Source organism: Scyliorhinus canicula, chromosome 11 (genome assembly GCF_902713615.1).
Source record: "Scyliorhinus canicula chromosome 11, sScyCan1.1, whole genome shotgun sequence".
Lineage (NCBI taxonomy): Eukaryota > Metazoa > Chordata > Chondrichthyes > Carcharhiniformes > Scyliorhinidae > Scyliorhinus > Scyliorhinus canicula.
In genome coordinates, this window is record NC_052156.1 from 19,435,865 (window position 1) to 19,451,549 (window position 15,685).

The 15,685-nt window shown below is 51.7% G+C and overlaps 1 protein-coding gene across 2 annotated transcripts in view; it reads right to left on the minus strand.

The window, feature by feature from the left end:
* Positions 1-15,685, minus strand: part of LOC119973878 (copine-9-like) — a 540,456-nt gene that overhangs the window by 438,795 nt on the left and 85,976 nt on the right. For both annotated transcript variants that reach the window (XM_038812403.1, XM_038812402.1), the window contains exon 3: positions 11,075-11,121. In XM_038812403.1, the coding sequence (XP_038668331.1) occupies positions 11,075-11,121 (47 nt within the window). The remainder of the gene's footprint in view (positions 1-11,074; positions 11,122-15,685) is intronic.

Below are 15,685 nucleotides of genomic sequence, written 5' to 3' on the forward strand. Positions count from 1 at the left end.
AAAGGAGAGTCTAGTTGCCTTAGTTATTTTGGAGGAGAAAGGCACCTAAAGCAGTTTTTTCTTCTCTGCGAAGCAATGTGGAAATTACATCACACAACCCACAAAATTCTGCACACAACTGTTACCAAACAATTAATAGTTTTTAACTGGGATGTTCTCTTGATGGTTCCTATACTCTTAATTGGATTTCTGATAATCAGCCACAAACAGAGGAGCCACAGGCAGCTCAGTTAATTAGCTACCCACCAATAAATTAGTCTTAACTTTCAATCCCTTCTTTAATTAGCACAAGTACCTTCTCACACCCACAGATGGGCATAAACTACAGTTCACAGCAGCAATTAACTTTTGCATAAAACGTTTTTCTTTCCGTAGCAATTTATCCTCATTGCATTATTGTTTCTCTGGTCCCTCTTTTTCCAGCCCTGTTGACGTGCAGTATTGACATTCCCATTTCCCTTCCCCTACCATAGCCTTTTAAGCTTAGAAATAAAATCAGGGAGTATTTCAAACACAGTGTGTGGTAGTACGACTAGGGGTATTACGGTACCTGGGAGTGTGAGCTGCCATTGGAGCAGAGGGCTCGCTGCCCATTGGCCCAAGTATCGTGTTCTCTGTATTCGTTTTGGTCGAGAGGAAGATAGCTCCGCCTACGAGACGGGGTATAAGAACCCGTGTTTCCCAGTAGCCAGGCCATTTCTGTACGTCTGCTGCCAGGCTCACTTCTTGCTGATTAAAGCCTTTTGATTCGGACTTCAGCTACGTTTCGTGTCCATTGATTGTGCATCAATTTAATCAGCAAGATTTTTAAAGGATGGAGCTCCGGATCAAGCCGCAGTGTCTTCGACTCAGCCTTCACGCAGCGAATGCAACAGCCACATTTAAGCACTGGCTACCTTGCTTCAACAATTACCTTAGCACGGCGGAAAACGTCCCGACGAAGGAGCAGAAACTGAACATCCTCACTCGTGCGTCGGCACCGCCATATACACGCTCATAGAGGACACGACAGACTACGACACGGCTATGGACCTGCTCAAAGGATATTTCATACAGCCAATAAATCAAGTCTACGCTCGGCACTTACTAGCCGCAAGGCAGCAGATACCTGGTGGGTCACTGGACGATTTTTACCGTGCCCTCCTTGTGCTGGGGAGGAACTGCGGCTGCCCACAGGTGTCTGCTGCTGAGCACACTGAACTTCTCATCCGAGACGCCTTTGTTGCAGGCATGCAGTCCTCGCAGATCCGCCAAAGACTGTTGGAAAGAGAAACCTTAAGCCTCACGGAGGCACGGGCCCTCGCCACCTCCCTAGATGTCGCGAACTGAAACGCACGCTCGTACGTCCCCGACCGCGTGGCGGCCCCCTGGGCAGCGTGGAACACGGCCTCTCTCTCCCCCACGGATTCGGACCCCCCCCCCCAGGCCTGCGCCACAGGGCGCCCCGAAAAACCCGTGGGGCCCAGTTGCTATTTTTGCGGCCAGGCGAAGCACCCCCGTCAACGTTGCCCAGCCCGTTCCGCAACCTGCAAGGGCTGTGGGAAGAAAGGCCACTTTGTGGAAGTTTGCCAGGCAAAGGCGGTCGCTGCGGTCCCAAGCAGCGACCGCGGGACTCCCCCTTCTCTCCCGTCAGAGGCCCTGTGCGGCCCGCGGACCTCGCTGCCCCCATCCCCCAATGCCACATGCGATCTCCGGGCGCAGCCATTTTGCGCCCTCGATGCCACGTGCAACCCCCGGGTGCCGCTATTTTGGACCTCCCACTCCACGTGCAGGGAACATGCGCCGCCATTTTGTCCACGCCCCCCACCATGTGCGACCGACGGGCGCCGCCACCTTGGGTCTGCTCCGAGGACCCCGCGGGTGACTACTCCCTGCCTGATGAAGACTCCGACTATCTGCCACGACTCGCTTCAGTCACGCTGGATCAGTCTCGAACCCATACCCTCTCCACAGCCACCACAAAGATTTTACTCAACGGCCGCAAGACAAACTGCCTGCTGGACTCCGGGAGCATGGAGAGTTTCGTCCACCCCACCATGGTAAGACACTGCGCTCTCCCTGTCTACCCGGTTAAGCAAAAAATCGCCCTGGCCTCTGGCTCCCACTCAGTACAGATCACGGGATGCTGCATAGCGGACCCTCTCCCCCCTGGTCAACAGGATCGTGCAGTACAAGGTCTTCTCCATGGTGGACCTCAAGTCCGCATCACGGTCCAGGGGAGGGAGTTTAAAAACTACAGGCTATACGTCCTCCCTCACCTCTGCGCGGCAGCACTCCTGGGGTTAGACTTCCAGTGTAACCTCCAGAGCCAAACATTTAAATTCGGTGGCCCCATGCACCCCCTCACTGTCTGCAGCCTCGCGACCCTCAAGGTCGATCCCCCGTCCTTGTTTGCAAACCTAATCCCAGATTGTAAACCTGTCGCCACCAGGAGTTGACGGTACAGTGCCCAGGACCGGACCTTCATCAGGTCCGAGGTCCAACGGCTTCTGAAGGAAGGGGTCATCGAGGCTAGCAACAGCCCCTGGCGAGCACAAGTTCTGGTGGTAAAGACCAGGGAGAAGAATTGGATGGTCATAGACTACAGTCAGACCATCAACAGGTTTACACAGCTGGACGCGTACCCTCTCCCCCCGTATATCCGACCTGGTCAACAGGATCGCGCAATACAAGGTCTTCTCCACGGTGGACCTCAAGTCCGCCTACCACCAGCTCCCCATCCGCGCGAGTGATCGCAAGTACACTGCGTTCGAAGCAGACGGGCGGCTCTATCACTTTTTAAGGGTTCTCTTCGATGTCACAAACGGGGTCTCGGTCTTCCAAAGGGAGATGGACCGAATGGTCGACCAATACGGTTTACGGGCAACCTTCCCGTATCTCGATAATGTCACCATCTGCGGCCACGATCAGCAGGACCACGACACCAATCTCCGTAAATTCCTCCGAACCACAAAACTTCTGAACCTGACCTACAAGGACAAATGGATGTTTAGCACCGACCGTCTAGCCATCCTCGGCTACGTAGTGCGTAATGGAGTGATAGGCCCTGACCCGGAACGCATGCGCCCCCTGATGGAGCTCCCCCTCCCCCACTCCCCCAAAGCCCTCACGTGCTGTTTTGGTTTTTTATTCATACTACGCCCAGTGGGTCCCCAATTACGCCGACAAAGCCCATCCCCTCATCCAATCAGCCACGTTCCCCCTGTCGATGGAAGCCCGCCAGGCCTTCAGCCTCATCAAAGCAGATATTGCAACGGCCACGATGCGTGCTATCGACGAGTCCCTCCCCTTCCGGGTCGAGAGCGACGCTTCTGATGTAGCTCTGGCAGCCACCCTCAACCAAGCGGGCAGACCCGTGGCCTTCTTCTCACGTACCCTCCATGCTTCCGAAATCCGCCACTCCTCAGTCGAGAAGGAAGCACAGGCCATAGTGGAAGCTGTGCGACACTGGAGGCACTATCTGGCCAGCAGGAGGTTCACCCTCCTCACAGACCAATGATCAGTGGCCTTCATGTTCGGCAACGCACAGAGGGGCAAGATAAAGAACGACAACATCTTGCGGTGGAGGATCGAATTGTCCACCTACAACTATGACATCTTGTATCGTCCTGGGAAGCTAAACAAGCCTCCCGATGCCCTGTCCCACGGCGCCTGTGCCAACAAGTGAGGGTAGCATGGTAGCATTGTGGGTAGCACAATTGCTTCACAGCTCCAGAATCCCAGGTTCGATTCTGGCTTGGGTCACTGTCTGTGCGGAGTCTGCACATCCTCCCCGTGTGTGCGTGGGTTTCCTCCGGGTGCTCTGGTTTCCTCCCACAGTCCAAAGATGTGCAGGTTGGGTGGAGTGACCATGATAAATTGCCCTTAGTGTCCAAAATTTCCCTTAGTGTTGGGTGGGGTTACTGAGTTATGGGGATAGGGTGGAGGTGTTGACCTTGGGTAGGGTGCTCTTTCCAAGAGCCGGTACAGACTCGATGGGCCGAATGGCCTCCTTCTGCACTGTAATTTCTATGAACGCACAAGTGGCCCGCCTTTGAACCCTCCACACGGACCTCTGCCACCCGGGCGTCACCCGCTTCTTTCACTTTATCAAGACCCGCAACCTGCCCTACTCCATCGAGGAGGTTAGGACAGTCACTAGGAACTGCCATATCCGCGCAGAGTGCAAGCCGCACTTCTACCGCCTCGAAAAAGCGCATTGATAAAGACTTCCCGCCCCTTTGAACGCCTCAGCATGGACTTCAAAGGTCCCCTCCCCTCTACCAACCGCAACACGTACTTCCTCAACGTGATTGACGAGTACTCCCGCTTCCAATTTGCCATCCCCTGCCCCGACATGATCACACCCACCATCATTAAAGCCCTACACACCATTTTCTCCCTGTTCGGATTCCCCACTTACATTCACAGCGATAGGGGGTCCTCCTTATGAGTGACGAACTGCGTCAATTCCTGCTCAGCAGGGGCATCGCCTCCAGCAGGACGACCAGTTACAACCCCGAGGTAACGGACAGGTTGAGAGGGAGAATGGTACGGTCTGGAAGGCTGTCCTACTGGCCCTGCGGTCCAGAAATCTCCCAGTCTCCCGCTGGCAAGAGGTCCTCCCAGACGCCCTCCACTCAATCCGGTCACTTCTTTGCACATCCACTAATCAAACGCCTCATGAACACCTTCTTGTTTTTCCCAGGAAGTCTTCCTGAGGGACCCCGCTCCCGACCTGGCTGGCTGTCCCCGGGCCCATCCTGCTCCGGAAACACGTGCGGGGGCATAAGTCGGACCCGTTGGTCGAGAGGGTCCAGTGCTCCACACGAACCCGCAGTACGTGTATGTGGAGTATCCCGACGGCCGACAGGACATGGTCACCCTACGGGACCTGGCATCCGCCGGATCCCCGCCATCACCCCCGGCGCCAGCCTCCCCAACCACCCCCCAACCGCAACTGCTCCCGGCAGGCGCTCCCCTCCCTGCCCCGCCAACACCCTTACCCGCGCTGCCTAGAGGACCGGACAACCCTCCCCCGGCCCAGCCCCTGCCAGCTCCGACTAGGGATACGGACGCAGCCACAAGGACCGGATGATCGCTCCCGGAGTCACGGACGCCCACAACCCCAACTTCTCCAGCGAAGCTCCGCAGGTCGCAGAGGATGTCCAAGGCCCCCGATCGGCTGATCGAGTCTATGTGAACTGTTGATGGACCCTTTTTTTCTTGCTTGTTCTCTTGTTTTTTTTCTCTCACACCTGTATATAGGTACTGTGTTCTGACACGACCCTGTACATAGTTTACGGGCCAGTGGGCAGCCACCGTTGGAGAGGTATGATCCAACATCACTAGTCATACTACCAGTCTCTTACCCACTCGCACGGGACACACACACCCCCCTCTCCATGCCCGCATCCCCCGTACACAGGCCCCCCTCCGGTTCCTTCTCAACAAGGGGTGAATGTGGTAGTATGACTAGGGGTATTACGGTACCTGGAAGTGTGAGCTACCATTGGTGCAGAGGGCTCGCTGCCCATTGGCCCAAGTATCGTGTTCTCTATATTCTTATTGGTCGAGAGGAAGGTAGCTCCACCTACGAGGTGGGTATAAGAACCCGTGTTACCCAGCAGCCAGGCCATTTCTGTACGTCTGCTGCCGGGCTCACTTCTTGCTGATTAAAGCCTTTCGATTCGGACTTCACCTACGTTTCATGTCCATTGATTGTGCATCGCAGTGGCTTGGATTCTCCATCGCCCACCGCAAGAAGCGGGTTCCCCGATGCTTTGGAGGATCGAAAAATCGGGATCGGCGCCAAGCGTTGGCAGAATGCTAGGCTCCAAACCTCCGTAGACGTCTGGATCGAAGTTCATTCCAGTGCGCCAGTGAGAGGATATAAGTGAATGCAAATGGGTCCCAATTATCTATTTACATCCAATTAGCGTGCCCGGCATTCCGTCATCTCCGGTCCCCTGGGCCTGGAATCACATGGTTGAGGATTATTACAGGTCTCACCAAACGTGAGCCTGACTTGGTGGACCTCGCGGTGGGCCAAGGAGGTAAGTCCTTAAGGAAGTTGCCCCCAATGTCCATGTGAGGGCCACCTTTCCCCCCGCTCCACAATGTACTACCTGCCCACCCCGCCTCCACCAGAACCCGCCCCCAGAGACCCCCTTAATAGGGAGACCCCCCCTCCCAGGGGTCCCTCTAATTGAAGGAACCACCAGGGACTTCCTAACTAATGGGAGCGCCCACAGGGACCCCTAACTAAAGGGACCTCCCACAGGGACCCCCTAACTATGGGGACCGCCCACAGGGACCCTCTAACTAAATGGACCGCCCACAGGGACCCCCTAACTAAAGGGACATTCCCCCCCACAGACTCCTCCCCACACAGACTCCTCCCCACACAGACTCCTCCCCACACAGACATCTCCCCCCAGAAAAGAGACCCCTGTCTGGAAGCTGCGTGGGGCAGTGAAGTAAATTGCAGCTTTAACACTTACCTGGAAGCTCCACATGTCCATTCCTGGAAGGCGAACAACTGTGACCTGTGTAGAAACCCCTCAGATCCATTAACTGCAATCCATTCATTCATTTCTAGTAGTGGGCTGTGATTGACAGCTTCCACAAAACAGCTGCAGCCTTGATACGTGGCGTGGCGTACTCGAGTGGGTGGAGCATTGTGAAAGTGGCGCCGCCCCCGATATCGATGGGAATTTGAATTCTCCGGCTGTTCATATTGTAAATAAAACTATGTTTCTTTACTTTATTTGGTGTGGACTTCCCGTATCCTTATTAAACTAACTACCAAGTAACAAAGAGCATGATTGAACGGATCCTTGTGCCTGACCCGGTGGCGCGTCAAGGCTGTTAAATCTCAGTAGAGGATGTCCCGAACTGGATCTTGCCTTCACTGGGTGTAATCCAGATTTACATATTTAAGGTAGCCTAACCGCTCTCTTCAATACGTCAGCGCCAGGTTCTCCCAAGGCCCAGGAACTAAGGCCTGCGTGGGAGACCTCCCCATTGTGCCGTTTAGCACTGGTCTGCACAAATATTGACCAGGTGTAATGCCACCGGGTCTCCCAGGCCATCAGAGGCCCCCAGGTGGTCAAACTCTGGGCAGCATGGTACCCTGCCACATGGCCACCTTGGCATTGCCAGGCTGGATGTACGAAGGTGCCTGATTGCCCTTGGCAGGGATCGGACCCGGGGGCTCCCTGCCCTTATGAGATGGGGTGGGGTGAGTGGAGGGCTCGAGGATCCCCTCACAAGTAAGTTGGGGTGTTGGGAGTGGCCCAGATGCTCCGCACCATTTGCCGCGGGAGTAAATGACCACGGGGGCGCAAACTCTCGTGAGGACGGAAATAGTAAGATCTCACTACGCAATCGTCTCTGCCTCTCGCCAATGACATAATAGGGTTCCCACCATGCAATGACGGGAACTCCATTTACATACATTTCAATACCATTAGCGAGCTTCCACATTGTACCATTCCCCCCACATTCAGTTCTCACCCCCACCCCCCCCTGCTGATGTCACGTTGTCAAGATTTACAACAGTTGTGGAGCAACATTAACCTGGAAAAGTGAACCCACTGTGTGCGCACAGTTAAGTACAGCACACCCAGTGCCGAGGGGCAAAGCCCTGCTCCTTAGCGCTTTCCTTGGCACTACGGCACAGTACCAGCAACACTGTCTGGGGGCACTGCTAGGGCGCTGCTGGGGGTGTTTTTAAAAGGCACCCTGATCTCTGGCGGACAAAAATTTCTGGCGGGGTGGACTCGACCCAGAGTCACGCATTTCTTTTCTCAAAGTGTTGTAAAATGTGACGGGGAAAGTCCGTCAGTGCAACCAGCGGGCTGCACACTGCTTTTCCCGCCTGAGCCAACACTTCGTACGAAAAACGGAAAATCCTGCCCTCAGGTTCTGCAAATGGGTAGAGAGAGGCTAAGTGAGTGGGGGAAAGAATCGGCAATGTGGGAAAATGTGAGGTTCCTCCACTTTGGCAAGCAGAATAAAGAAGCAGAATATTATTTAAATGGAGAGAGAGTGCAGGCAGCTGCAGTAAATAGGAGCCTGGGTATCCTTGTACATGAATCAGAAAATACAGCATGCAGCCAAGCCCACAGCAAGTCATTAGGAAGACAATTGGAATGTTGGCATTTATTGCAAAGGGGGTGGAATATAGAAGTGGGGAAATCTTCTGACAACAATACGGGGCATTACTGAGACATCACTGAGAGAACAAAGTACACTTTGGGCATCTTTGCTTAAGGAGATATACTTGGATTGGAAACAGTTCAGAGAAGGTTCACCAGGCTGCTTCCTGGGATGAAGGGATTGTCCTATGAGAAATGATTGAAGCCATACTCATCTACTTCCCTACCTGTTTTTGTATCAGCAAATTTGGCTAAAATACACTCAGTCCCTTCATAAGAGGTGATCTTATTGAAACATATGGGCGCCATTTTACAGTCGCGTCGCACATGAGCAAGAGCTATCAGTTTGGAGAGGCCAAAATCGAGAACCCCCGCCGGGCACTGATCGGTTTGCCATCTAATCAGGCCACACCTTGGCAAAATCAGGATCCCACCTGGCGTGGCAGAAACCAATAATCACCACTTAAAGCAAATCTCCATACAGCTAACGAGAACAATCCCCTGTCTAACAGCCTCCCCTGATCTAACCATCTCCCTAGGAAGTGGTCACAGGGGCGCCAATTAGTACAACTTTTTAAAACGTAAAAGCTGTCAGAATGGCTGCTGTGGGCCGTGAAGCTGGCAGGCCAAACAGCCTGATGCTGGAGAATGTGTTGGCAGCAGTGTCAACAGAGGCTCAAAGCGGCGCCCATGTGCAGGCCAACGTGCACACTCTGAAGACCCGGCCGCCCATCAGGTCAGGGAGGGACACAGAGGGGGAGGCCAGTGACGGCTCAAGGTGGACAGGCGTCACCGGTCTTTCTAACAGATGATGGACAGCTTGTGCCGCAGGAAGCTGCGCCTCAACAAGGGGGCAGTGCGGCACCTGTGCCATCTCTTCATGGACTTGGAACCACGTGGAGGAAGAGAATACCTGCTCCTGGTGGCTGTCAAGGTCACCGCCGCAGTGAACCTCTACGACACAGGGCCATTCATGGGCTCAGGCGGGGACTGGGCGGCACAGTAGCACAGTGGTTAGCACTGTGGCTTCACAGCGCCAGGGCCCATGTTCAATTCCCGTCTTGGGTCACTGTCTGTGTGGAGTCTGCACGTTCTCTTCGTGTCTGCGTAGGTTTCCTCCGGGTGCTCCGGTTACCTCCCACAGTCCTGAAAGACGTGCTGTGAGGTGAATTGGACATTCTGAATTTTCCCTCAGTGTACCCAAACAGACGCCGGAATGTGGCGACGAGGGGCTTTTCACAGTAACTTTATTGCAGTGTTAATGTAAGCCTACTTGTGACAATAAAGATTATTATTATTAGTAGTAGTATAGTCATAGAGGTCTACAGCACAGAAAGGGCCCTTCGACCCATCATGTCTGAACCGGTCAAAAACAACCACCTAATCATTCTAATCTCATTTCCCAGCACTTGGCCCACAGTCTTGTGCGCTTTGGCGTTGCAAGTGCACAACTAAATACTTCTTAAATGTCATGAGAATCTCTGCCTCCGTCACTTTCAGGCAGTGAGTTCCAGACTCCCACCACCCTCTGGGTAAATGCAATAGTAATTGTGTGAAGAACCTATCACCATTGGAATCTACCTGTACTGTTGCCATCTCCTTTAAATGATATATGAATACAGGAAGATAAATCAGTCCATGGCGTGCCTGTTGTTTTTATGCAACAAATAGTTGAATAGTTGAGAATCCAGGCAGGGTTTTCTGCACCCGATCCTCCTGGAAACACAGGAGCAGCCAGCAACCTCCAAGGACCCAGGGCACATGCACATGACAGACACTATGTTGATATGTTGATCAAGAGCCAAAATGCCTATTTTGAGACCTCAGTGCCAATTTCCACAAATTAAGTGCATATTTCATTCAGTTTTCTCGGGCCTAAAGCCACCTCACTAGTGATTGCAAAGAGACCACTGGAGACCTCCAAAGAACAGGTCAGATTTTATTGCTCTTTAAGATGTTATTGGTTTTTCATGCCGGCTGTGCGTCAAACCTGCTCCTCTGGAACTACAGCAATTCTGTGGGCCACTGTCCCATTCACTGTCCTCCGCTACCTGTGGGCCAATTTAGCGTTGGCTGATTTCAAGAAGTCCAAAGGTGTGCAGGTTAGGTGGACTGGTCATGATCAATTGCCCCTTTGTGTCCAAAAGGTTAGGTGGGCTTATTGGGTTAAGGGTGGGGGCCTGACCCTTGGTAGGGTACCCTTTCAGAGGGTCGGTGCAAACTCGATGGGTCGAATGGCCTCCTTCTGCACTGTAGTGATTCTATGATTGTCGTGTCCATTAATCTGCAACAGGATACCCAAGTGGGGTGGGCACTGGGCAGGCCAATGTTGTTACATAATCGAGGCACAGCAACCAAATTCCAGTAAGCTTTGGGCCTTCACCTTCAGGGTCCTGATGCACCCTTTTCCATGTGACAATAATTTCCTGGCCAAAGCTTCAAATGAAGTAATAGTAGATACTGAACTCTCTTTTCTGTCAGCCTCAGTCTATGTTCTCGGCTCTCACTCATATCTGTTGGCTGCATCGATGCAGCATGTGATTGATCGGGCCTAAATGTTTGGAACAACCTCGAGTGATTCGTCAACTGACCTTGTTGAAGCAATCATCCTCACCCACTCATCCTCTATTCCTGAATTGGAAACTCTCCACGCAGGATACAATAGGGATAGGAGTAGAACGATTGGGTGCGAACATCATTATTCCATTTCAATTTTTCTGACATCTCCACTGTACTGGAGTACTGCTGTTCTACGCTCAGCTGTCTTTTGTTTTGCCGATAATATTCTCGGGAGTGGAATGCTCTGAAGCCCTGCAGTAGCGGAAGGCAGGCCAAAGCCTGCCAGTGTTGGTGTGGAGCTGCAGGGAATCACTTTTTTTCCTTCAGATAAATCTCACATACAAAGTAAAGTATAAAAACGCTAGACTACTCACCTCCCGCCACTCTTTGCTCCCAATTCCTTGAATAAAAAGCACGACGACTGCAAAAAAAAAAGATACGGAATTCAACATAATTGGAGTGAGGGGTTAAAAGTCAGCAAATTATTTTTCAATCCTGGAAACCTTTAAACAGCAGGAGGACAAGGGTAGATATTATGTATAAGGGAAGTGGCTACTCAGTATTTTGGCTTTGCGATCACAGCAAGACTAATTTGGTGCATTTAACCAGCACAAAACACAGCGTCGCCCTGGATTTAATGGTTGTGTAAATGTCCAAGGACGGATATTTTCCGAGGAAGGAATAGCTTGATGGATGTTTGAATCCACTTTTCACTCAGTCAAATGACTATGTCGGTTCACCACGGTTGCTGAAGGCCTGCCAACGGAAGGAGCATGGGGCTCTGAGTGCTCTTAGTTGAAGTGAAGTTTAAAACCCTCAGAGCGGCTAAGGGAAGGCAATCTTGCTGATCTGATACAGTTCGGTTATGGTGCAGCCTCCTTCTGGAAGAGAACCAGGATCCGCAACCAGACAGATTAAGGGATGTCCTCTTTAAGGATTAATTTCTCAAATGCTCTCAACAGTCCCCGCCTCCCTCCCCCCGCACACCCCACCCTCCATCCTCCGCAAGTGTCAGTTAATCAAGAACTCCCAGATAGTTCAAAGCCTCTCCCACCCAAAGTCCCACACATCCATCAGCACCATCCTTTCCAAGTCCCATTGGTTCACCCGAGCGCATTAACCTCGAGACCTGCGCAATTCTTTTTATGACTCTCCAGTTTCCTTCCACTTTATCTGAGCTATCCTCTCCAAATCCATGTATCCTGTGTGGCACTGACTCCAGACTGCTGAATGTGCCAAGTTACCATGCACTCATTATAATGTTATATGCTGATATTTCCCCTAAGGACATTAAATAGAATTGTTAAGAAAACAAAATTCTGAGATCAAGTGATGATGGGGTCGTGCGATGTAGATCTGTCTCTTCTCTCACCGTATTGGTGAATGACAAACGGTGAGCAGCAGGTGTGGCCAAAGTCAGGCAATAGAGATTTCCATAGAGATTGGCGAAAAGAGGTTGATGGGTTAATGGATTGAGTTGGAGTAGAACTGCTCTTTTGCACGCAGGTGCATCAGGAAAGACAAGAGGAGTAGCCTAGCAATCAGTGCCTCAAACTAGGGGCCATTTCCCAACTTCATTCTTCACGTTGCTGGCCTTATTTGGCAGAAGCGAGAAGCATGATTCACACGACAAATGTTTGGAAAAGGGAAGCATAGAGCATCTGAATTTTCCAAGGCAAGGCTAACAGCCAAGCGTGGAATCAAAAATAATTCCTATAGTGTTTGGCTGAAGCCCCCATCTTTAAGAAACTCTTGCCATGGGATCTGCTCCCTACCTTTTGGATTTTGCTTCTTGTCTTGTAGAAGGGACGTAGGTCAGAGGCGTTACTGAACAAATTGAGCTCTGTTTTGAAGACTTTAATCTCTACAGAATGGATGACACTTGCAGAACGCACTGTGATACACTAGTGTGTTTCGCTCTTCCAGCAACTGTGGAATTTCAATCATTATTTTCAACTCACTGTGCTCTGGATTGCTACCAATGCCTACTGCTTTTTATTTTTAGACGGTCATCAGTGTAAAAGGAATATGCCATCATGCCAGTTTTATCTGTGCCGATGAGTCAAACCTTTCATTGTTAGCTTAATTGGAAAAAAACAAATCTCCCAAATTTTTTGTAAAGATAAGTCGCCTTGCATTGATATGAACAATGTAAATTTATGAAAAGGAAATATACAAAATCCGCAACATACCAATTTTCAAAGCACAGCTGAGTGTTCCTGTCACTGCATGCACCAGTGCTCCATCATAGCCACAGGTACCCGCGCTGAAATGCCAGAAACACGACATCTAACTCTCTGCTAATTCAGACTTTGTATAAATTAATCTCCATGGTCACTGCCATATAGACATGCCAGGATCTGCAGATTTAATTGTTCCCAAAATGGCAGGTGGGGTACAGCACACTTAGTTGACACTTTGTCTTTTTTTAAATTCATTAATGGGAGATGAGCATCGCAAGGGCCAGCAATTATTACCCATCCCCAATTGTTCTTTCTGATTAAAAATGGGTTCAAGGGATATGGGGAACAGGTAGCGAGGTGGATTTGAGACCAGGAAGAGATCAACCATGATCTGATTGAATGGCGGAGCAGGCTCGAGGGGCTGAATTGCCTACCTCTGCTCCTATCTCCTATGTTCCTATGTCCTTGAGAAGGTGGTGGTAAGATACCTTTTTCAAATCCTTGCAGTGCAGAAGGAAGCTATTCGGCCTATTGTGTCTGCACTGGACCTCTGAAAGGGTACCCCATCTAGGCACACTCCCCCACCGCATCCCCAGAACCCTGTAACCCCACCTAACCTTTGGACACCAAGGACAATTTTACATGGCTAATCCACCCAAAAGATCTTTGCACACCTTTGGACTGTGGGAGGAAACGGAAGCACCCAGGGGAAACCCATGCAGACACGGGGAGAATACATAACATAGAACATTAGAACACTACAGCGCAGTACGGGCCCTTCGGCCCTCGATGTTGCGCCGACCTGTGAAACCATCTGAAGCCTATCTGACCTACACTATTCCATTTTCATCCATATATCTATCCAGTGACCACTTAAATGCCCTTAAAGTTGGCGAATCTACTACTGTTGCAGGCAGGGCGTTCCACACCCCTACTACTCTGAGTAAAGAAACTGCCTCTGATATCTGTCCTATAACTATCACCCCTCAATTTAAAGCTATGTCCCCTTGTGTTGGTCATCACCATCCGAGGAAAAAGACTCTCACTGTCCACCCTATCTAACCCTCTGACTATCTTATATGTCTCTATTAAGTCACCTCTCAGCCTTCTCCTCTCTAACGAAAACAACCTCAATTCCCACAACCTCCACACAGACAGTCACCCAAGATTGGAATTGAACACAGGTCCCTGGCAATGTGAGGCAACAGTGCCAACTATGGTGCCACTGTGTCACCCCTCTTGAGCCACTGCAGTCCATATAGTGAAGGCGCACTGTTAGGAAGGAAGTTCCAGGATTTTGAGCCAGCGGAGATGAAGGGCTGGCAATATATTTCAACATGGTGTGTGAATTGGAGGGGATCTTGAAGGTGCTGGTGTTCCGATGCAACTGTTACTCTTGAACCTCCATGTAGTATGGGCGGCACGGTAGCACAGTGGTTAGCACTGTCACTTCACAGCGCCAGGGACCTGGGATCGATTCCCAGCTTGGGTCACTGTCTGCATGTTCTCCCCATGTCTGCATGGGTTTCCTCCGGGTTTCCTCCCACAAGTCCTGAAAGATGTATTTGTTAGGTGAATTGGACATTCTGAATTCTCCCTCAGTGTACCCGAACAGGCGCCGGGGCATGGCGACCAGGAGATTTTCACAGTAACTTCATTGCAGTGTGTGGTAGTCACCACTGATGTATATATTGTATATAGAGGATGTTGATATAGGTGCTTTACGGTAAGGCCCCTGTACTACAGGTACGGGGGTAGATCCCTGCCTGCTGGCTCCGCCCAGGAGGCGGAGTATAAATACGTGTGCTCCCCGTACAGCAGCCATTTCGTCAGCTGCTACAGGAGGCCACACATCTTAGTGTAATAAAGCCTCGATTACATCCTACTCTCGTCTTTGCGTAATTGATAGTGCATCAATTTATTACACTGAGTTTTCAGAGGTGGACCTCCGCATCAAGCTGGATCGCCTACAGCTGCATCCTCAAGCAGACAACGGCAAAAAGGACTTTGAACATTGGCTAGACTGTTTCGAAGCGTACATCGGAACTACGGCAGACACAATTCCAGAAGCACAGAAGCTCCAGATCCTTTACACGCGGCTGAGCTCGAACATCTTTCCACTCGCCCAGGGCGCGCCAACCTACACAGAGGCCATGGCGCTACTGAAGGAAAACTACGCTCAGCGGACTAACAAAATCTACGCCAGACACCTCCTCTCCATGCGGCGCCAACTTCCTGGTGAGTCGGTGGAAGATTTCTGGCACGCCCTTCTCGCCCCACTTAGAGACTGTGACTGTGAGGCCTTTTCGGCCACGGAACACTCGAATTTGCTGATGAGAGACTCATTTGTCACAGGCATAGGGTCTGACTATATCCGCCAGCGTCTCTCAGAAGGGGCCAGACTCGATTTTGCGGTGACCAAAAAGCTAGCGCTCTCACTTACGGTCGCATCACACAACATTCAGGCCTATGTCCCCGAACGCGCGGCCCACCCCTCCTGTGCATCGTGGACTCCGCAGACGGCAGCCCCATCGTGGACCCCATCAGCGACCGCCCTTAGCCAGCCCCACTCCTGTGCCGCGCGGCAGCCAGCCATCTTCCCCTCCACGGACCACGTGCGGCCAGTGGACGCCGCCTTCTTGCTCGTCTCGCAACACGTGCGGCCCATGGGCCCCGCCATCTTGTTCCTCCCAGGACCAACGGGTGCCGCCATCTTGCCTTCCTCATGACACGTCCAGCCCCAGGGCACCGCCATCTTGCCTCCCCCACGACACGTGCGGCTCGTGGGCGCCGCCATCTTGC